Source organism: Corythoichthys intestinalis, chromosome 7 (genome assembly GCF_030265065.1).
Source record: "Corythoichthys intestinalis isolate RoL2023-P3 chromosome 7, ASM3026506v1, whole genome shotgun sequence".
Taxonomy (NCBI): domain Eukaryota; kingdom Metazoa; phylum Chordata; class Actinopteri; order Syngnathiformes; family Syngnathidae; genus Corythoichthys; species Corythoichthys intestinalis.
In genome coordinates this window covers 6081602-6105560 of record NC_080401.1, presented here as the reverse complement: position 1 = coordinate 6105560, position 23959 = coordinate 6081602, and the positions used below count along the sequence as shown (strand labels likewise).

General features: G+C 42.5%; 1 protein-coding gene across 1 annotated transcript in view; it reads left to right on the top strand.

Annotated features, from left to right (window-relative positions):
* The first annotated feature begins 17386 nt into the window (after positions 1–17386).
* LOC130918686 (solute carrier family 22 member 23) overlaps positions 17387–23959 on the top strand; it is a 43707-nt gene continuing 37134 nt past the window's right edge. The window contains exon 1 of the mRNA XM_057840605.1: positions 17387–18444. Coding sequence (XP_057696588.1) covers positions 18016–18444 — 429 coding nt within the window. The 5' untranslated portion in view covers positions 17387–18015. The remainder of the gene's footprint in view (positions 18445–23959) is intronic.

The window sequence follows — 23959 nt, the reverse complement described above, 5'->3', positions numbered from 1 at the left end:
ATTTGTATTTGAGGACCCCTGTTCTACATATTAGTTTTTTTTTCCTTTCAGAGATGCCAACAGTGGCTCTTTCCATGCTTTCTCCACTAGAGGGCACTCATGCTCTTTGGATGAATGATGCTTGATTTCTGTAGATTTTTTTTCTCTCACCGGAATTAAATGATTTTTTTTTTCCTGTTGGTTTAATGTGTTTATGTAATAGGCTATAGAACACTATAATAATAACAGTTGTAATAGATAATTTTGTGCTGAAAATAAACATTGTTTAAAAAACAGAAAGTCAAACATTGTACACAGTTACTCACAATGTTACTCATTACTTGATTATTCTTTTCAACCAAAACATTTTTGCTTCTACTGGAGTACATTTTTGGATGGCTACTTTTACTTGAGTAATATTAATTTGAAGTAATGCTACTCTTACCCCTTGTCTGTGTATTCAAGCTCCCCGTGTTTAATCATTCCTTTTTGCTTCATCATTGGAAGCGTCCATGCTTTATGTGTTCTTGTGCCCCATCTTGCTTTGTACCGAGCAAGTAAGTTTAGTTTTTTTGTTTACCTTTCTATTTTTGTTTCCTGTCTTTTGTTTGTACTTTGTTTTGGTGACTATAATTAAACATTCTTGCACCAACGCCCATCTGCCTTGCCTTCCGCATCCTTGCACTTGGGTCCTTCTTTTTTACTCGCCCTCGCCAAAATATTTACACAAGTAAGAGTAGCGTTACTTCAACATAATGTTACTCAAGTACAAGTAAAATTAGTCATCCAAAAAATGTACTCAAGTACGAGTATAAAAAGTATTTGGTGAAAAGAATACTCAAGTAATTAGTAACATTGTGAGGAACTGCTTACAATGTCTGCTTTTTTAAAATAAAAAAATTGGTATTTTTTTTTCTCAGCATAACTTCATCTATATGAACTGCTATTATTATACTTTACTATAACCTATTACATGACCATATTAAGCCAAAAAGATGACGCAAAAATCATCGAATTCAGACCAGAACAACACTATAAAATGTCACTCATCCAAAGAGCATGAGTGCCCTCCAGTGGAGAAAAAACTTTTTTACCTCTGAATGGTATAATGGAGTCATGTGTTTGTTGTTAAGACATCCCATTGGTGAAACTGGTAGCGCTACTGTCGGCATCTCTGGCAATAATAAAGTACAGTACTGTAATATGTAAAATAAAGAAGTAAAATGTAACGACTAGTGTAGCCCAAAGTAGAGGCGTAAGAGTAGTGTTTCTTCTTCACAAATCTACTCAAGTAAAAAGTATTGCGTGGTAAAACTACCCAAAGAAGTACATTTTTCTCAAATAGTTGCTCAAGTAAATCCAACAGATTAAATGTAACGTGTTACTATCCACCTCTAGATATAGACCAGTTTAGCCTTGCTCCTACCCTATTTTCCGCTCGCTCTGTTTCTACTACTTTCATGGAATACCAGAAAACGCATACTGCATACTGATGTCACAGATATGCGCGGTAAAGACAGTTTGCTCAGAAATTTCGGAATACAATGTTTTCATGCTCGCTAATTGGATTACATTATCAATCGACATGACAAACCCTCTCGTTTTAATACAATCCGGAATGAGCTGGATTAGGTTAGAAAAGAATGGGTTATGTAGCATTTTTATTCCCATCAGGCTTTTAATTCCAAAAAAAGTGTCCATGCAAAGGTACCAACTGACAAATGTTCTCATGTTTTGAGGTGTTAGGGTCAAAGATGCATTTTGAGGGTAAAATCTCAGAACAACAATTTTGTGGATTTTTAATTTATTAACTAATTTCTAAAAATAATTTTGGACTTCTGTAGTTCATTTTTGGAAAGATTAACACATTTCAAAATGTTACAAATATGAACTCGAAACTAAATTCATTTTAAAATTTGTGAACTGAACTTTTAACTTTCTCAAAACTTTCTACAAGAGTAATAGAAATCCTCATGCTGTTCTGCTGAACTGTTTTTGAGCGGTGGAGATAATTGACTTGTTCAGGGTGTGGCTGCTTGAGTTGCACTGTTTTCAAGAAAAGAAAACTGACTTTGTGGGAAGTACTAATACAAACAAAGAGCTGTAAAACATCATTCACATGCTTTATGTGTACAGTATACTGAATATCACAAAGCTACAGTACATCACAAAATTGAAACTTATTTCAAAATTCAAGTTTATATTACATTCTTTGTGTCCGCTAGATGAACAGAAGAAGAGCAGGTTTTCGTCTGAGGCTTGGGTGTGTCCCTGCTACAGTATGTGTTCAGCTCAGCCAGTTGACACGTCTACAACTGAAGAGCTCTTTTGCCAAACTTTATAAGTCAGTTTTGGATATCTACCTTCTAATAACTACAACATTTACAACGATGGGCAATTCAACAAATATTAACCTAAAAGACACATATTTTTGGAAAATTTATATGGGGAGATGCAAATTCAGGCACTGTCCACAGAATTTATGTCTTTTTATTCTGTTTTCTCATTGGTTAAAAATGCAGACCAGGCATGCCCTTTTTCAATGAGCTGGCTAGTTGGGTCAGTGTAACTCATTTTATAAAATTTTATGTTAAAGGTATTATACAGATAAAGTTCCTGAGCGAAATATGGGCGGCGCCATCTTGGACAATGTCTGCTCCAAACTTCCGGTTTAGAAAGAACAAAATGAATTGCAGTTGAAGTAAGCAGTGAGTTGACAAAGTTAAGACTGCAAAATCAAGCCAGAAGAACCCACGGAATCACCAAAAATGGAGTCAGCATGACGTAGATGCGATTGTATGATTGTTTTTATCACTTTGTTGATCATTCGTGGACAAAATTAAAACAACCTGTCTGCCTGTGTTGAAGTGAGTTATAGATTGATACGCGGGTCACTTGAGTGACCAAAATCAGGTGAAAATTACAACATAATTCCATTTATTTGTTTTATTTAAAATGATTGGTGCATGTGCAAAACAGCTCAATAAATGAGTTTATAAAATTATTCGAAAAAATGGCATACAAGAATGTGATATCAGACAGCAGAGCTCCAGAGGGCCTTGAGAGCGTCGCCGAACTTTGACCCGACATTACGCAGACCCTCGGCGGCCTACAGACAGGCTTTCTCCCACTGTCCTCGGTAATTCCAGCACCAATAGCGTATCTTAAAGTTGCTGCAGTTAAAAAGGATCTCGGGATCGAGCTGACAGTGCGCTGCGAGGCGAGCCATCGTCTGTCCCAGCCTTTCGGCTGCCCCTGGGTAGTTGTAGTAAATACTATCAAAGATCATAATTACAATCATCATCGTAATAACAATATCAAAGGCAACAAGTCGTTTCATACGCAAGATTTTAGTTTTAATATTTTTTGAGCACTGGACACATGAAAGTGCAGGGATAGGAAGAACATACCCGGCAACATGGCTACAAAAACACCCGGTCTTTGTGGTTGCACGAAGTTGGATCCACATCTGCCTTCTTGAACATGTTGTCATCCCCTGTCATGATGATGGCAGATGGATGTGGTATTTCCAAGTTGTCTTTTTTAAGGGATTTTGATGAGTAATGTTACTCCAGCTGTACTGTTGTGTTGGATGGAGAAATTCTAAAGCGGAAGTTGCTAGCAGACATAAGAAAGTAAAGCGGAGGTACCTCAGACACTTGTCTATAGAGTTTTTAGTGTTTTTTTAAAATAATTTTCCACTCCATACATGCTCTCTCTATCAATGACCTGAAGAGTAAACAGAGCCCTTTCATTGTAACTGAGACTGCTCAAAAAACCTAATTTTCTTTCCTTCAATAGAGAGTGCTTGGGTCAAACACTCTGGGGGAACACACGCCTGTGCACCTCAATGGATGTCCCTGTGGCAGCAGCGCTGTTTCAGTTAGCTTCTGCAGAGTCTCCGCTTGGCAAAAACACTTTTCTAACCCACTTAAAATTGCTCCTGAAACACTCTACTACTCTACTACTAGTTTTTATATTTCTGGTGAGGCCAAACGCTGGCTGCTTTATGTTTGTGCTCTTACTAACATGCGCGGCATGCACAAGCTTAACACAGGCTGCTGTTACGCTTTAGGGCGCAGGTGGCAGTTGCGAGTAAAAAAGTGACAAACTCCATATAGCACCTTTACCATGTTGAAACGACGAACCTCAATTATTGCTGGGTGGGCAAAAGAACACTCCTGTGTAAAAGCAGAAGCAGCAATGATGACTTTCATGCATATTTTACACGCGATGATGTTAACATGATCAGTATGCAAGCTAAGGGAGCCATTGAGAAACATGCTACCATTGCATGCATAAAATTTTTATATGCACCTGTTTTACGGTGTTTTTTTCCCTGTGTCGTGTCAGTGTCTTTCTTTTTGGTGTTTTGAAAATGGTCAACATACAATGTAACGCTCCGAGCCACTAAGCGTAATAATATGACATATTAACCTGTGAAAATCCATAAATAAGACACTTCATTTTGGTTCAAAGAGAGTTTATAGTCCAAAAGGTATGGTTGGTTGCTTCAAAACAAAGGAAAAGGCATTTCCACACATGTATTGGTGGCAGATCGTACAGGGTAAGGTCAGTGATTTGACAAACAGTTACTGTTGTAGTATAGGCAAAAGCAAGAATGGGAGTGCTTTGCACCTGTGTGTGAGGGAGTGAAAACTGGGCTTCTGGACAAAGACAAGACTTATTCATCAAAGTTAAAAGCCGTCAGTGTGCAAATTACCAGTGAGAACTTAGAGCCTCATTGCTCACATTTGAATTGGAATTATTTTTTCTCATCCAAAGTAGTTGAAAAAAACATCTTAACAATAAATAAAAAACAATAAACAAACAAACAAACAAATAAATAAATAATTGGGGGTAGGATTGTAGTTCGTTTTTAAGAACGTTTGTGAATCTGAAATGTGCCGATTTGTATTTGTTGCAGGTGAGCAGGTAGCTAATCCAATGGCAGTGTTGTACCTGTGCAGTAAGGTGACATGGATATGCCTCCAGAGATGTGGATTGAGAGGGGGTGGGTGAGGTCAAATACAAAAGAGGGGCTGTTAGAGAATAGTTGAATGATACTTGAGCTTGTCTGGTTCACTAGTCTGATCGGGACAACAGATGAGAAAACCTTCAGTTACATAATATAGGCAGGGTTTTCAATTTAGGAAAATTGGAGTGAGACTGTGTGTGTGTTTGCAATAGTTAATAGTTAAAAATGTATTTATTTAATAAAGTTTTTCCGAAGACGGGCTATGTTCTTGAGGTGAAAGAAGGCAGTTCTGGTGATGTGGTTGATGTGTTGGTCGAATCTTAGTTTATAGTCGAAAATTATAACTAGGTTGCGGGAATGTGTTGAGAGAGGCAGGGTGCAGTTGCTAATGGTGAGGGAAAATTGACTGTCTTTGAGGTGAGATGCAGGCTTGATGATGATTATTTCCGATTTGTTAATGTTAAGTTGAAGATAGTTTGCTTGCATCCAGGATTTAATTTCACTGAGGCAGTTGTGATGTGTAGATTTGGTGCTGTGTGAGATGGTTTTTGTGGAAATGTTAATTTGGATGTCGTCAGCTTAGCAGTTAAAATGCAGTACAAATTTATGGATGATCTGACCAAGGGGGAGGATGTAAAGAATGAAGAGAGGTGGCCAGGAACTGGATCTTGGGGGACACCTTGTGGTAGGGGAACAGCAGGTCGGTGAGGAGGAGCGGACCCAGTGCCAGTGATGAGTACAGATTCTGGTCGGGAGAGCAGGATAGTGTGGTTGCTAAAGGTACCCAACCCCACAAGTTTCACATGTGAATTCACCGAACCCTTCACAATTAGATAATAAACCATTTTGTTTTTAAATCAAATTCAAAACCGATATATTGAAGCAAACAAGCTAATAACGTTCGGATTCCCGTTCAAAATTCTTCTCGTTTTGACAGCATGTTTTATAAACAGTTCAAAATTTGAAACCACGCTGCCCATTCCTCTGTTATATTCCCTCATACCAAGTGCAAGTCAACCTTCCATTAAACAAACCAGTTCCTCCTCCCATTAGATCGAGGACAAGCAGTTAAAAGAAATTGATTAAGCCTGTAAATCTGGAGCAAACCAGACTATAACCTGGTCTAAAACGCCACTTTACCTAGATTTAATCAGCGTAGGAAAATGAGGTTCTGCATTATTTTGCCTTTGCCGAACCCCTTAGATTTGCTCACCGAACCCATGGGGTTCAATCGAACTCAAGTTAAGAACCATTGAGGTCCAGGAGGATGAGGATGGTGAGTTGTCCAGAGTCCAAGGAGAGGAAAATATAATTGGTTACTTTGAGAAGTGCTGTCTCGGTGCTGTGCTGTGAGCGGAAGCCAGATTGGAAAAGTTCAAACTGTCATATTTGTGTGTGTTCTCAGCTCTTTTTTCTTTATGCAGCACCTGATCGAGCCAGATTGGCGGGGTAATGCGACACACCTGTGCTTGATTAGGAAAGCTCAGTATTTAAGGAAACCTGTCACCATCTGCAAGTGTCGGACTATTGCTTGCTACTTGCCTTGCTTACCGCCTGTGTGTTCATCGTCAGCCTTCGAGTTTCCGGACGTTCTACGGTCGTATTTTGGTTTGGTCATCTTTACTTTAGTGCTCTTTTGGGCTTTGTAGTTTGATTCTTGTACTCTGTTATATTCATGCATATTTCGCATGCTCCCTTTGTTGTACTTTATTATTATACTCGCGTTTATTTGCGTGCTCTCTCAGTTTGTTATATCCGCATTTTTCGCGTGTTCCCTTTGTTGTAATTTATTATTATACTCGCGTTTATTTGCGTGCTCTCTCAGTTTGTTATATCCGCATTTTTCGCGTGCTCCCTTTGCTGTAATTTATTATTACACTCGCGTTTATTGGCGTGCTCTCTGTTTGTTAAACCCGCATTTTTGGCGTGCTCCCTTTGTTGTACTTATTAAACACAAACTTTAGCTTTACCTGATCTCTTGGTCTGTTTTTGGGATTCACATCAACGGCTTGCCGTTCTTGACAGAATAGTCCGACCACATGGATCCCACGGACTCGGAGGATCTTTTCCGTGCTCTCGCTGGTCACGACCAAATGATCAGTCAACACGAGCAATCGATATGCAAATTAGTGGATGTGATCAGCTCGCTCACCACAAGAGTTGCGAATATGGCTCCGCCTGTAAAACCCGGAGGTATAATTGACGCTACCGCGGCGCCCGACCTGCCCGCCCCTCCTCCGATGAGCCCGCCGGCGTCTTTTCGGGAGCCTATGTTGCCACACCCTCATCGTTATGAGGGAGAGCCAGGTGCTTGCCGACAGTTTTTGCATCAGTGCTCCCTTATTTTTGACCAGCAGCCTTTTACGTTTGCTAGTGATAGATCCCGTGTAGCTTATGTAATGAGTCTCCTCACCGGTAAAGCGGCTACATGGGCCATGGCGGTAAGCAACACAAGGCCCGTGGTCCGTAATTGTTTTGAAACTTTCGAGACTGAGTTCGTGAGAGTTTTTGATCATCCGGTTAGGGGCAAGGAGGCAGCCAGCCGCCTGTTGGATTTTTTTCAGGGCGATCTGACGGTAGCAGACTACTCTATTCAGTTTCGCATTTTGGCCGCGGAGTGCGGTTTTGGAGAAGCGGCGCTGTGTGGGATTTTTCGGCGTGGGCTGTCTTCTGCAGTGAAGGACGAGTTAGCGGCCCGGGACGATTCGTCGAATCTGGAGGACCTGATTTCCTTGTCCGTGCTTTTGGACAATCGTCTGAAGGAACGGGAGAGGGAACGTGCCATGGAGCCTCGGGGACGTCGTTGGTCGTCGTCGCGGAGCAGCCCGACTGCGGTCCATAAAGACGGCTTCGTCGAGCCGCCGTCCGTCTCTACGCCGACGCAGAGTCCAGTCCCGACGGGAGGGGAGCCTACACAACTCGGTGGCGGCCGCCTTTCTGCTGCGGAGCGACGGAGGCGGTTGGAGGCAGGCTTGTGTCTCTATTGTGGCTCGCTGGGACACCCTATCGCCGCCTGTGACGCTGTTCCTTCGCGTCGACCTGGATCTTCGGTTCCTGGGGTTCCCCTCGCCCGAGGGGGGCCGAGGTTCGTACATGACAGCAATCCGTCAAGTGAGTTGCCCCACGACGACATAAAGGAACCCAGACACCCCCAAGGCGTTATGAGACTGCAACTGCCGTGTGAATTGTCACATGGTGGGGTTAATTTTAAGTTTACTGCTCTGATCGATTCGGGGGCAGATGATTGTTTTGTAGACCAGAGTGTTGTGGACGCTCTTGGCTGTACGTTAATAAGACTTGCTAGGCCAAAACGGGTTTTAGATCTCGATGGGCGACCCCTGGCGGATATTAGGTTTATTACGCCTCCACTCAAAACAAAACTGTCGGGCAATCATTTTGAGGTCCGAAGCTTTTTGGTTATGCCGTGTAAATCTGCTCCAGTAGTACTGGGGCTCCCCTGGTTGAAAGTACATAACCCCAATATTGACTGGGCTAAAACGCAAATAGTAACTTGGAGTACTTTCTGTTATGCACACTGTTTACGGTCGGCGTGTCTACTTCCCGCTCAAGCACACGTGACGACCGAGCCAGTTAATTTGGTCAATGTTCCTACTGATTATCACGATCTCAAATACGTTTTTAGTAAAGAGCATGCTATGACCCTACCGCCGCACCGTCCCTACGATTGTGCCATTAACTTGCTGCCCAATGCCCCACTGCCCAATTCAAGGTTATATCAGGTCTCTAAACCGGAGCAGGAGGCAATGAGGGAATACATCTCCTCTTCCTTAGCTGCTGGCCTTATTCGCCCTTCGTCTTCTCCTTTGGGGGCAGGGTTTTTCTTTGTCGGCAAAAAAGATGGGGGTCTTAGGCCGTGCGTTGACTACCGGGGTCTCAATGAGATTACTATAAAGAACAAATACCCCTTACCATTGTTGGATTCGGCTTTCGCCCCATTAAAATCAGCCAAAATTTTCACGAAATTAGATTTGCGCAGTGCTTACCACCTGGTCAGGATTCGTGAAGGGGATGAGTGGAAAACAGCTTTCAAAACACCGCTCGGGCATTTCGAATACCTTGTCATGCCTTTCGGTCTGACTAACGCGCCTGCGGTATTCCAGAGCCTCATAAACGATGTGTTACGCGACATGTTGAATGTATTCTGTTTTGTATATCTGGACGATATTTTAATCTTCTCAAGAAGCCTGCAGGAACATCAGCAACATGTCCGCCTGGTTCTGCAAAGACTTCTGGAAAACAAACTATTTGTCAAAGCAGAGAAGTGCGAGTTTCACCAGGATTCAATACAGTTTCTGGGGTTTATTGTGGAAAAGGGACAGCTCCGGCCTGATCCCGCTAAAATTCAGGCAGTAGCCGAGTGGCCGACTCCAACATCGCGTAAGCAACTACAAAAGTTTCTCGGGTTCGCCAACTTTTACAGACGTTTCATTCGTAACTATAGTATGAGGGCCGAGCCCCTTACTAGACTAACCTCCAACAAAAGGCCGTTTACGTGGTCTTCGGTGGCAGAGGCCGCATTTGTAGGCCTTAAACGGGCATTTACGAGTTCACCTGTCCTGGTCCATGCTGATTCTGATCTTCCGTTTGTGGTCGAGGTTGACGCATCGAGTTCCGGAGTGGGGGCCGTCCTGTCCCAGAGGTCTACCGTCGACCAGAGACTGCACCCATGCGCATTCTACTCCCGCCGCCTCACCCCAGCGGAAGCAAACTATGATGTCGGCAACCGGGAGCTACTCGCCATTGTGCAGGCTTTGCAGGAATGGAGGCACTGGTTGGAGGGGACTGAAGAGCCGTTCCAGATACTCACAGACCACAAAAACTTGGAGTACCTTCGGGCTGCCAGACGCCTCAACTCTCGCCAGGCCCGTTGGTCGTTGTTCCTGACCCGCTTTAACTTTGCAATTACTTACCGTCCAGGGTCAAGGAATGGAAAGGCTGACGCGCTATCAAGGATCCATGAACCGGTGGAGGAGGGTCCTTCAGAGGAGCCGGTCGTACCTGACCGCCTGATTGTTGGGGCGCTACGGTGGGAGGTCGAGCGTCTGGTGGAGGAGGCCTTGCGGGGTGTAACGGTGCCTGGAGGCTGCCCCGCTGACAAGTTATTCGTTCCGGATGCTCAACGTGCAGGAGTGCTGAAATGGGGTCACACTTCCAAGTTCGCCTGCCACCCAGGTGTGTCTCGCACGTTCTTCCTCATTTTCCAGAGGTTTTGGTGGCCGGGTATGCGCATGGACGTCATGGACTACGTCGCTGCTTGTACCATCTGCGCTCGAGGCAAGGCGGTTCATCGTCCCCCAGCTGGATTGCTGCATCCACTTCCTGTTCCATCTCGCCCTTGGTCCCATGTGGCACTGGACTTCATCACTGGACTCCCGCGCTCCAAAGGTCTTTCTGTCATCTTGACTGTGGTGGACCGTTTCTCAAAGATGGCACACTTTGTCGCACTCCCCAAGTTACCCTCAGCTCTGGAGACTGCTGATTTGTTGGTGGCGCACATATTCCGGGCTCACGGCATTCCTACTGACCTGGTCTCTGATAGGGGGCCACAATTCGTCTCAAAAGTTTGGGGGGCGTTCTGCAAGGCATTGGGGGCCACGTCAAGCCGGTCTTCTGGTTACCACCCGCAATCGAATGGACAGACAGAACGGGTCAATCAGGAGCTAGAGGCCGCCCTCCGCTGTGTTTGTCAACTGCATCCAGCCTCCTGGTCAGCACACCTCCCGTGGGTGGAGTATGCCCACAACACCCTCGTTTGCTCAGCCACCGGGAGGTCACCATTCATGACCGCATACGGATTCCAACCTCCATTGTTCCCGTCGCAGGAAGCAGAAGTAGTTGTGCCGTCTGTCCAGGTCCACCTGAGGAGGGCCCATAAAGTCTGGAGGAACACAAGGGCTGCACTGGTCCGCACGGCAGCACGCAACCGCCAGATAGCTGACCGCCACAGAAGGCCTGCTCCGGTCTATCGTCCAGGCGAGATGGTCTGGCTGTCGTCGAGGGATTTGCACCTTGCTGGGACTTCTAGGAAGCTGAGCCCTAGATACGTTGGTCCGTTTGCTGTGGATGCTGTGGTCAATCCGGTCTCTGTCAGGCTGAAGCTTCCTAGCTCCATGAGGGTCCACCCAGTTTTCCATGTGTCCCTGCTCAAACCGGTCTCCACCTGCCCCTTGAACCCTCCGCCAGTGCCTCCTCCTGCTCCTCGCGTGGTCGACGGTGGGCCGGTGTATACGGTGCGTACCATTCTTGATTCTAGGAGGCGGGGTAGAGGGGTGCAGTACCTGGTCGACTGGGAAGGTTATGGCCCAGAGGAACGCCAATGGGTCCCCCGCTCCTGGATCCTCGATCCGTCGCTGCTGCGGGATTTCCACTCCCTTCATCCCTCGAAACCAGGTGGTCCGCCAGGGGGCGTCCGTTGAGGGGGGGGTTCTGTCATATTTGTGTGTGTTCTCAGCTCTTTTTTCTTTATGCAGCACCTGATCGAGCCAGATTGGCGGGGTAATGCGACACACCTGTGCTTGATTAGGAAAGCTCAGTATTTAAGGAAACCTGTCACCATCTGCAAGTGTCGGACTATTGCTTGCTACTTGCCTTGCTTACCGCCTGTGTGTTCATCGTCAGCCTTCGAGTTTCCCGACGTTCTACGGTCGTATTTTGGTTTGGTCATCTTTACTTTAGTGCTCTTTTGGGCTTTGTAGTTTGATTCTTGTACTCTGTTATATTCATGCATATTTCGCATGCTCCCTTTGTTGTACTTTATTATTATACTCGCGTTTATTTGCGTGCTCTCTCAGTTTGTTATATCCGCATTTTTCGCGTGTTCCCTTTGTTGTAATTTATTATTATACTCGCGTTTATTTGCGTGCTCTCTCAGTTTGTTATATCCGCATTTTTCGCGTGCTCCCTTTGCTGTAATTTATTATTACACTCGCGTTTATTGGCGTGCTCTCTGTTTGTTAAACCCGCATTTTTGGCGTGCTCCCTTTGTTGTACTTATTAAACACAAACTTTAGCTTTACCTGATCTCTTGGTCTGTTTTTGGGATTCACATCAACGGCTTGCCGTTCTTGACACAAACAGGTTATTGTGGGTGAGGTGGGTTCTGAGTTGTGGGGCAACGGCCCATTCCAGAATTTTAGACAGAAAAGGGAGATTGGTGATGGGGCGGTAATTGCTCGGGATATTGAGGTCTAGGCTAGTTTTCTTTATGATGGGTGTGATGCAGCCAATTTGAGGATTTGGGGGACAGAGCCAGAGGAGAGGGAGGTGTTAATGATGTCTGTGATAAGTGAGGAGATGACGGGAAGACAGTCTTTTATTAGAACAGAAGGGATCATATTGATGATATTGGAGAAAGCTGAGCGAGTTTCTGGATAGGACTGGGCATAGAGGCAGATGGTTAAAAAAGATGGAGGGCAAGTGAAGCAATGGGATAGATCCTGGAGGTATTTAGCTTACTGTAGATGTTGTTTATTATTAAATACAAAAAAAGGGGGAAAGCATTTAAAAAACACTCACCATTATCAATGTAGTTGAGTCATGAGTTAGTAAAAGGATACCTGCCTAGCCTCATGTCATGCCTTGAGTTGAGTTTTGTCCGAATTTTGACCTAGTGTTTCTTGTCCATGTGATTATTGATTTCACCTGTATTGGCCTGCTGTTTGTGTCTTGACCAATCCGCTGCCTCTTGTATCAATCACCTGTGTCTCATTGTCTCGTTATCCCATGTCTGTATTCAAGTTCACGATATGCTGTCTGTTCTTGTTGCGTCATTAGCCACGTTTACATGCTGACTTTTATTCATACCGATTCAAATCATTCCGAATGGAAATTTCAGATCAGCTGTTTACATGTCACTTCATCTATTCCGATCCAGCGTTTACATGTGACTGCCTTTATTCCGAAAGGACATTTGACAACTGCCGTCTGACATGCGCAGATTAATCAAAACAAAGCGTCACGTTGCAAAACATGGAGATCGATCGTCGGAGTGCTGCTGTTTTAACTTTAACCCACTTGTTGTGTTTGTGGGGTCGTATCCGCTTCTGCTGTTTTGCTCTTTTGCCTTGTAGTAGCCGGTTTTCCACCGGTTTCTAATCTGGTCAACGCTCCGGTCTATTCCGGCTTCATGTAACCTCTCGTGAACTTTTTTAAATAGTTCACTGTTCCTCGTTTTACGCCCGTCTAAGCGAGCAATTATATTCAATTCTTTTAAAGTTTGAATTAAATACAATCTTTCCGCCGGACTCCAATTAGGTGCGCTGTGCTTGGAAGCCATGTTGCAAGTGACGTTACTTACGTCACCAAGTGACGTCACCACGTCAGTACGGAGCATGTGCAGAAAGAACGCAACCAGACACCATTCCGCTTCCCTGTTTACATGATATAATTTTACTTCTAATCGGTTTGGGAAAAGGAATATTCCACCCCTGTGAATCGGAATGAGGTGTTTATATGGAACACATTTATTCGGTTTGAACAAATATTCCGATTGTAATTGGAATATTTGGCTCCATGTAAACGTGGCAATTGTCTATTAGTACGTTCAAGCCCTTTTGTTCAATTTTCTCTAAAAAGGGAATTTTGACACCTTTTAGTTTGATCCCCTGGTCTTTTGTTTGAACTTTGTATTTTTGTTAACTATTATTAAAATATTTTGAGTTCCCACACACCCTGCCTTGCGTTTTTGCCTTTTTCCCTGTGATTGTGTCCACCTCGTCTCACACACCCTGACGCATTTTGTCTTTGGAGAGAATTCTGAGAAAATTTTATATCTAAAGGGCCATTTATATGATGACGCTGCAACACCAGCACGCAACAATTGGGGTTTGGTATGGCCTCGCCTTTACATGGTGACTGTGAAAACAGAAGGCGAAGACACACACTTTTGATTCCGGCCTACAAAGAGGAGCGATTCGATTATGGGGATTGCTGCACAACACATGAATGGAACGCTCACGCTCTGATGAAGTCAGCACTCGCAAAAAAAAACATTCAAAACGGCAAACATGGTGGAACGTCGTCTTTGATTTGCTGTTTTTATAATATTTTTAATTTAAACACATTTTATGTTTGCGTTTTTGTGCCTTTTCAAGCAATGGAAATAATCGCATGGACGCCATCGCTTCAAGTGGGCAGGTATGTTGTCTTCAGATCCGAGGAGGTTGTTGTCAAGGAAGTGCATCATTGGCTGTCACCTTGTAAAACTGCACTGTCTCCTAGGGCCTAGCATGAATATTAAATCGTTTTCACGCGGAATTGCGACATTGTCCGATTGGAGACAGAACCAAGACGGAACCATGTAAATGCAATCTAAGGGGCAGTTTACATGGCGACTCTGCGACACCAAGACTCAATGACTGCATTGCGGAATGGCCTCACCTTCATATGGTGTCAGTGAAAACGGAAGGCAAAGACGCAAACCATTGAACCCGGGCTCCATAGTGGAAGGATTCGATTGCAGGGGCTTAAGGGGGCTTGCTCCGCCTCCATATCAATGGAAAGCTCCCGCGCCGTTAACGTCAGCACTCGCACACGTCACATTGGGCGTGCGCAGCGGTAAGACTAAACATTAAAAACAGCAAATATGGCGGAACGTCGGCTTTAATGTACTGTTTTTATAATATTTTTAATTTAAATATGTTGAATGTTTCCATTTTTGTGCCTTTGGAGCAAAAGAAAAATGCCATTGCATAGAGTGGGCGGGTATGATGTCTTCCGGGCTGAGGAGGTTATTGGGGTCAAAGTGCATCATTAGCTGTCACCTTGTAAATCTGCACTGGCATGAATACTACATAGTTTCAAGCGGAATTGCAACATTGTTTTGAATGGAGATGGAAAAATATGAATGCAAATTTGAAATTTTTCGTATTCTCAGAGAGTCACCATGTAAACGGCCCCTAAATCTGACATTAGTAGATTGTTTTCTTCTTGGAGATGTATGTGCGGCAGCCTTTTTAACAGGGGTTTTTGATAGTTGCCATCACAATTTAGGGATCAAAGCACCATTGCGGCCCGTTCTTGGCCCGAATCGGTTACCATAACTGCGTACAGGATCGTTCCAGCGCACTTTCATCCCTGCTAAAACAGTACAGTACTACAGTAAAAAGTGTGTTAAGTGTAAAAAATTAAACTGAAGGAAACATTTAAACACTTACGGTTGGGGATGGGAATCGAGAACCGGTTCCTATCGAGAATCGGTTCCGTGTGTTTCAATTCCATCGAATCGTTTGGCAGTTTATCTAACAATTCTCCTATGGATTCCAATGAGCACGATTTACATCACTACATTTTTACATCACTTTAACTTACGCATGTTACACACATTCGATTCAGCAAGTACGACTACATAATTACTCAAAGAGAAACAACTCACCAAGTATATTCTGAAGAGTTGTCGCCGAGTGAGTTTGCATTGATTTTCACAGGCCAGGTCATTCATGAGACTACTTAAAAAAAAATCTATTAATGGGTCTATCGTATTCCTCGTCAAATACTCTATAAGAAAAATATAACATATATGCATCTATCTGCAATTTTAATACTCCTGTTAGGAAGGTTCCTTGGGTATGCGTTTTTTCCCATAGCAACCAGTCAGTTACTTCCTATTATTGTCCTACGTCACACGCGTTGCGTATTCTGGGACCGAGAATAGGCGTTAGGTGCGCATTTCGAGCAGAATGCAGCCACCTGTTGAGATGTGTGCGAGGAAGTGGTAATCTGTGTGCGTCCATGAACGAATGTAAGTATTTCCTCTTCATGTCATAAAGTTCTTATGATAAGTTAGAGCCGTTAGCAGCGTGACCGTTTCGTGTTTTTACTGTTATGTCGGCTGGTTGTTCCCGCTCATCCTTGCTGTGTCGAGGAGTGCGTTGTTTACATTATATTCGCGTTGCACATTTGTGTTCAGAGGGAATGTGTTCCTTTAGCATCTTAAGATGATGTTGTACACCCATATGAGTGTAAAGTGCTTAGTTTTTGCCACTTTTATGGCCAAGATGACCGAACGTGCACGCAGCGTGCTTCCGGGTTGTGCGTTATTCACCGCCACAACAGCTTTTGAGCAAAATATTATAAGGATGCAAAATTTGTTATACAATTTGCATCTTTAGTGGGGCAAATTAAAACTCTGCTTACCATATTGGCAGTGCTCCCTGGCTTTTCATGGTCCACATTTTCAATCCTTGGTTCTTGCTCATTAGTTGTTTTCGCTTTTGAAAGCTTAGGTTTGAAAAAATTACGTATATCTATCTTGCCTCTTTGTTCCTCAGGTGGTTTTGGCTAAGCAAAGCAAATGACAGTCTAAGGTGCTAATTGTGTTACATTGTATTTGTGGGTTTCTTGAATAAAACAACTTACTGAAAGGGTTGACGTTTTTTACTGACAGATCTTTAGTTGCAGAACAGAAGAGAGGCATCATCAACAATAACTGCCCACTGTCAGGCTTTTTATCAGCTGTCTCGAGCTCACTGCGTATCTCTGACTTCCATGTGCTGCGACGAGCAGATATTACTAATCGAACATGCAGCTACGATTTGCTCATAGCATTACAATAGTCACACGATCTGTTCGAAAAATAATTTTGACCCATTATTATTTTTTTGTTCATTTCATTCATATTTGTTGTTTTTTATTGCTTTACAACCTCTATAGACAATATTTTACCGGAAAATTCTTAATTTTAAAATTATATATGGGAAAGTCATTTACATGCAATGACACTTTTCAGCCAACGGGGGGGCCTGCCCCCCTTAAAATCCGCTTCTGGTATTCCCTTTATTTTTTTGAGCAGTCATGTTGACTATTACAGGCTTCTGTCACTATGGGAATCTCAAGGTCATGCACACACATAGTCCTTAAGAGCAGCTGCGGACACAGCTCGGCACGGCCATTATACGAGTGCCCCTCTTACCTACTAATATTTCTCTATAAGCCGTGCAACCTTGCCACGACCCTGCAGAAGTGCTCTCCTGTGTTGAAAAAGCTTGAGTCTCATTAACTGCTTAAAACCTGGCGAGGACGTGCTCAAATTGTGTGATACTTTGTCGCCCCCGCGCGGCAAAATAGTGTCACGCCCCCACCACCCCGTTATTGTCTGTTCAAAAATACTGCTGCGAATGTCAAATGCAAAAAATAAATAAATAAATAAATTAAATACACATAGACGTTTATATACGTTATTAAAAAAGCAGCATTATAGGCGAAACATCTACGCACGCACGCTTCAGTTTTAAACAATGGCGACACAGCTGCTTGAATCATCTTTTTGAGTGAAAGCTGCAACAAAGAAGATCATTGTCGCCTGCAGATGCCCGTCAGTGGTGCAGTTGCTCTTTGCAGACTCTCCAATCGCAGCACATAGCGCGATCGAGGAAGGGCGGGCTTTGCCCGTCACCCCCCACCCCCCTCAATAACATTCTATGCGACCCTCTTTGGTTCAGTGTCCCATTGACGTTACCGCAGCATATTCCGCGGCGTCTCTAAATTAAGCATCAAACGTCAACCGGCGATGGGAGGGTGCCCGGATCAAAATTTGGACTTCTAGACCAAAGAGATGCACGCCTTCGGAGGGGTCACGCGTTGGCCGCGATTGAGACTTTTTGTGGCGCACATGGACGACCTCGCAGCAGATGTTTAGATTGTATTCTATTCATTGTACTCCCAAGAAAACGGCCTGGCTGGCCCAGATCAACTTCACATGGAGGGATCCCACTGTGGGAGGTGTGCACATGGAATACAAAGCCCATGCTTGCCCGAGTCCATTCCTCTCAGGGTTATTTCCCACAGCCTCCTGAAGCATTGTATCCACAAGGACTTCTCCCGGTTTATCCAGGACCCCTCACGGACGAAATGAGGACATCTATGCGCTGATTTTTTAACTACACTACAGACAGTTTTTTTCTATTCTAAGGATTTTGTTGTTGTTGCTACAATCAGGATTTCTCTGTGGCGTGAGCCCCTTTGTGTCCAAAAAGGTTTTACACAGAGAGGATTTGCTTCGCCGGCTGTTGCGCCCAGCTGCTCCGTGGGGACGGGCAGTAATGGCAGCCGGTCGCCCGGAGGCACAGGACCACCCGCCCGAGAACGGCTTCACCCCATTGGATCACCCGCCACCCAGGCTGCTACCGCATATCGACGGCTCGGTTCTTCCGTCTCTCGGGGGGTTCGGGAGGCACCAGAAGCAGCTCGTAGTCCTGACCTGGATACCGGCATTGTTCATCGGCTTTAGCCAGTTCTCGGATTATTTTCTCCTGGCACAGCCAAATGGCACGTGTTTGCAACCTTTGGCGAACGACACCAAATTGAACGTGGAATCCTATTCGGTACCTAGTACCGAAGATGCATCCGCGTTTCAACTCCAGTCCAACGGAACCGGGGATGAATACGGCGACGGCAGTGGATTACTGTGCGCCTGCAAGGAGAGGACATTGGAGCTCCACACGGGGCTTAGTCAGAATGTGGTTACCAAGGTAACGAGAGAGCACTAAATAGGCCCGAAAATTACAAAGGGGGAAAAAAACATCAGTTGACTATTAATTGTCCTAAACTAAACACCTTGTCGAATGCCAAGACTACAGTAGTATCTGACACAAATACCATCAGGGCTCACCCACTGACCTCAATCTGTGACTGTGTGTGTGCGCCCTCTGATGTGTTCGTATTAAGTAGTTTTGTAGAAGTAGAGTATGGTATATAGTTAGCCTGTACACATTGTCTGATACTATTTTCAATTGTCATGAACTCATTGGCTGCCACTGACAGCGATAGACGTCCAATCCATTTTGACTGGGAGAGGCTGACAGCAGGGGCGTCACTAGACCCAATACAATACTGGGGCACAGCGGGGCACTGGCGAGCGAGCAAAAAAATTTTCAGCACTTATCTATCATAAAAAATCAGAAATAGCGCTATAAACTACCCTTAAATTCCAGACTATAAGCCGCTACTCCCCCCCCTCATTTTGAATCCTGCGGCATAGACTTCACAACCTATTGACATGACACGGGAAACAGGGTCGATTCATAGGGGGTCTATTTTAAAAAACTTCAAATATTTACAAAACCAAAGCTGCTACCAATCTAAAACCAAAACAGGCACCTATCTTAGCCATATTTGAGTCTCCATGAGCAGCGGCATCAAAAACTTCATTGTCGTTCCCTTATAAAATCCCGATTAATTATTTTCTATATAAGTATAACACAACCTAAAATGGCTATAAAAGTCTCAGATTTTACACTCGATGCACAAAAATCACCACAGAAATAATCACCTATATTTTCAGGATCAATAGCAATATTTAACATATCATATTATATATAGTATATAATACAATTATATCATAGTTTTTGACTAAAATAGCAACTTTTTTTTTTTTAATTTACTGCAAGTTTTCAACAGCCAATAAATCACTCAATTTAACATCAGAGACTTAGGTAGAAAAGCGTTATACAATTATAACACCATTACTTTAGGAAAACATGCTGAATCAATCATAAATAATATGTAAATAGATAATTAATAAATTTTATATAAAATCCCGATTATTTTCTATACAACTATAACACAACTTAAAATGGCTATAAAAGTCTCAGATTTTACACTAGATGCACAAAAATCACCAAATACAGAGATAATCACCTATATTTTCAGGATCAATACCAATATTTAACATATCATATTATATAAAGTATATTATACTATTATATCATAGTTTTTGACCAAAATAGCAACTTATTATTTTTTTTATTTACTGCAAATTTCAACAGCTAATAAATCACTCAATTTAACATCAGAAACTTAATACTTGAGGAAAACTTCAATCAAAAACTCAGAAAAAAATCAATCATAAATAATATATAAAATAATTAATAAACTCTATATACAATCACAACTTATTATAAAATAGAATATCCCCTAATTATCATTATACAGTATGAGGCTAGCCGCCTGGCGTAAACGGAGCTTTTCTGGCGAAGATTCATGTGAATAAATGCTTAAATCCCCTAATTCTTCATAGATATGGACATAAAACAGTCTTGATTGTTGGTTAAAAGCAAAGAAACCGTACAGTTAGGGTTTATTTTACGTATATTGACGAAGTACCACGCTACTATGTTAGCGAATGAGGCTAGCGGCTGCCTGGCGTAAAAGGAGCTTCTCTGGCGAAAATTCTTCAGAACAAATGCTAAAATCCCCGACTACTTCACACATCTGGTCCTACAACAGTCTCGATTCTTGGTTAAAAGCAAAGAAACCATGCAGTTAGGATTTATTTTTCGTATATTGACGAAGTACCATGCTACTATGTTAGTGAATGAGGCTAGCGGCCACCTGGCGTTAAAGGAGCTTTTCTGGCAAAAATTCTTGTGAATAAATGCTTAAATCCCCGATTTCTTCATAGATATGGACGTAAAACAGTCTCGATTCTTGGTTAAAAGCAAACTATGAGGCTAGTCAGTTACGAAATTTAGCCGCCTCCATGTGTAAATAAAGAAGAAAATTCCTGCGGATAAATGCTTCAATCACGCTTGCATGATACCAAAAATATAATATTTACCTTGAATCCTCGAACAAATCACTCCTGAGACAATCCTTCCTGTTTGTATGCGGTACAACTTTCGTAGTTAAATCCAATTGTAAGTAAATCCAAGCTTAAATCCGACATGAGTGTGTGCCATCTTCGGCTATTACTAAATGAAGCTTGGCCCCCTCTGATAAGGCGTCGCTCAAAGAATGACAAAGTGACACACCAATAGTGATGATGTCTATGCCTGCGGCCTATAGTTCAGTGCAGCTTATTTGTTCATTTATTTGGGTGAATAGGTAACACTTTATTTGACAGCGGCGTCATAAGACTGCTATAAAACTGTAAAAGTTATGACATGACACGAAGGGATTTCCAAAAAATCGATTATTAGATGCATCGTGATTTGACACGTGACGTTTCGATTACGATTCATAAAGGTTAAAAAACGATGATTTTCCCTAATAACGTTATGACAGCCGCTCGTAGCGGAACGATATTCAAGACAAGTCTGCCGCCCGGATACTTTTAAGGGACGCACGCACAACGTTATGATGGATACTGCCGGTTACTGAGCGAGAGATTTATGATACTCCTTTTTAAAAGACATGGACAGGTTGACAAAAGACAGCAAAATACATTTGTGTATGAGAAAGGCAGGGACCCAGCAGTTGCGCTTCTGTGTGCAAGTTATTTTTTAGAGCGAGAGGGGAAGAGAGATAGTTCGTTGCTCCTTGCCTTTCAGATGTCCTGCAGTAGTTTCAAGTCATGTCAATTGAACAATGTCCTGAGTGTGTTGCTAAGACTCGTGTGCGTCTATAAGAGGTGAGTAAACGAACCCTCTTGTAGTGTTTAGCCTTTATTGTTGTTGTTTTTAAGATGTTAACAGTTAGCGCCGAGTGCTAAGGTAATAAGCCAGCATGTATTTCATATGCAGAATATGTAAAACAATGATTAAGTACAGCGGTAACACTAAAAACATGCGAAATAGTACAGAAATCTGTGAAAACAAAGTATATTGGTTAAAAGAAGTCTTTTTTCTAGAGACACTTTGTTTCCTGAAAATGAGGAAATCATTCCACCAGTGTAAATTTTATTTTATTGTTGAGAGAAATAAGTACTGCCATTAAAGTGGTTAATGTTTTTTCACTTTTTTGTAAAAAAAAATAAAAAATAAAATAAAAAAGCAGCTTAGGGGCAGCTTTTTGTTGTATGGGCATGTTTCCATCGTTCCTATTGAATCCTTAGGATATTTTAAATAAATAATGGAAATAAATTTGTTTGGCTACTTTATTAATTAGTAATGTACGATGCATCAATAATCGTGATAACCGTGATCACCGTCAATACCGTGATCATCGTTCAATATCGAATCATAGCACCCTGAATCTTAATCGAATCGAATCGTGGGGTGCCCAAGATGGGACACCCCTACATGAAACTATCATGGGCATTAATGAATGTTTATGCGAAATGTCATTTCTTATCATCCAGGAAATTATGTCACTAACAACATTTATGTCCAGCTTGGATCTTTTATATCCATTCAAAAGTGAGATAATCTAAAGGATGACGCAAAATGAAATCTGTCATAAGTATTCAATAATGCTCATGGCAGTGTCATGTCATAATTATGATGGTCTTATAACAGTTTTATGGTGCCACTGTCAAATGAAGTGTTACCAAATACCATAGCAAGCAATTAATAAAACAACTGGAACAGTAACTGAAGAAATAATTAGCACAGAACATGAATTTTGATTGTTATTTATGTCTGTAGCTCTTCAATACATGGAGCTCGGAGGCATGTTGGATGGCAACAGTGTTGACAGCAGGTGGCAGCGGAGGTTTACTGTCTCCCCCAAGGGGATAGTGATGGCTAAATGAAGCTTCTTGAAGCAATGAATCTTTGCAGCCAATTGGTTCAGAGCTTCATGGTGGTTCATTGTGTCTTAGACAGTCTTATGATGCCACTGTCAAATAAAGTTTTACCGGTTAATATCTTTTGGTATTACAGTGGGGACAACTGCGGTTTATAGTCCGGTGCGGCTTATCTATAAACAAATGCCATTTTCGTGTAAAATTTGGTGGGTGGCGGCTTATAGTCAGGTGCGACTTATAGTCGGAAAATTATGATACTTCTAATCAATAATAAATAGATAAATAATGTTTTTCAACAGTCCGTATTCAAAATGAAAATTGGGACATCCGTTGTTGATTGTCAATTCTCCGCTGCTCATGCTCATCAACCATCTCTCAACTCTTTCTACACTCTGCTGCTCTACTTTGTCTGGGCAGAAATGGGGATATATCCAGGGGTGAAAGTGGGCCAGAACGGTCAGTTCCGGTATAAGATTCAGGGCCAGAACGCAGTTCCAGTATAAAATTCAGGGCCGGAATGCTGTTCCAATATAAGATTCGGGGCCGGAATAATGTTCTGGTACACGGTGCTTTGATTCCGAAAATATGATAGCAACTGTCCTTACGCTATGTAAAAAAAAAAAAAAAAATTAAATGCTAAGCTGCAGCACATGCATTTCAGCTCCAAGAAGAAAACCATCTACCAGCATCAGATTTACATACACAAGTGTTAACAACAAGCATAATAAAGTGCTTGTGTAGCGTAATCAGTTTCCCCATGGAGGTTTCCCCAGCTGCTGCAGTTATCTGAGTCTGACGATGATGAGTCACGTCAATGTGCGAATGCACGCAGCAAAGCAAAACGCCTGGACTCATTTATCCCTTCAGATGGCGGACATACTGACATGTGATCAGCAGAGATGGTTAGCTCTGATTGGTTCAAATGTGTATGTTTTGTGGAAATGCAAAAAAGAAAAAAAAGCTTGTTGAATTGATGCGACAAAAAGGCAATGCAACATAAAATGGATCAAATCTTTAAGCGCAACGAAAGAGTTGAGGAGGCTTATTTATCATATTTAGTTTTACTTGCTCTGATGGGGAGGTTCAGAACATCTGAGCTGTCAATGAGCACTTTGGACTTATATTTGATCATTTATGTTAGGCTACTTATTCATGTCCTTATGATTTAAAAAAGTCAATGTTTGCGCGATCTTCAAAATATCTTCAATTTCACTCTGCATAATATGTCATTTGTACTTATTTTTCCAAAAGTATGTTACATATATCTTTATTATTAAAAAAAAAAGTAAATGTTTACATTAACTTCAATTTTAATATATACCCTATGTTCTTAAGTAGCTAAAATTGAGATTTGGCATTGAGTATGTGAGGAAATGAGGGAAAATAAAAATTAGGAGATGGAGGTTGGGGTTATTGCTGTTTTTGTTAACTTTTATTTTGCAAACCGTTGAAAAAATACCATTTTAAATGGAAAATAAATTGATCAAATTTTGTGGCTCCATGGCGACCTTCACGTCGGGGAGTTCCGGCAAGATATTCTAGCCACTTTCACCCCTGGATATACTGTCTCACTGTATTAT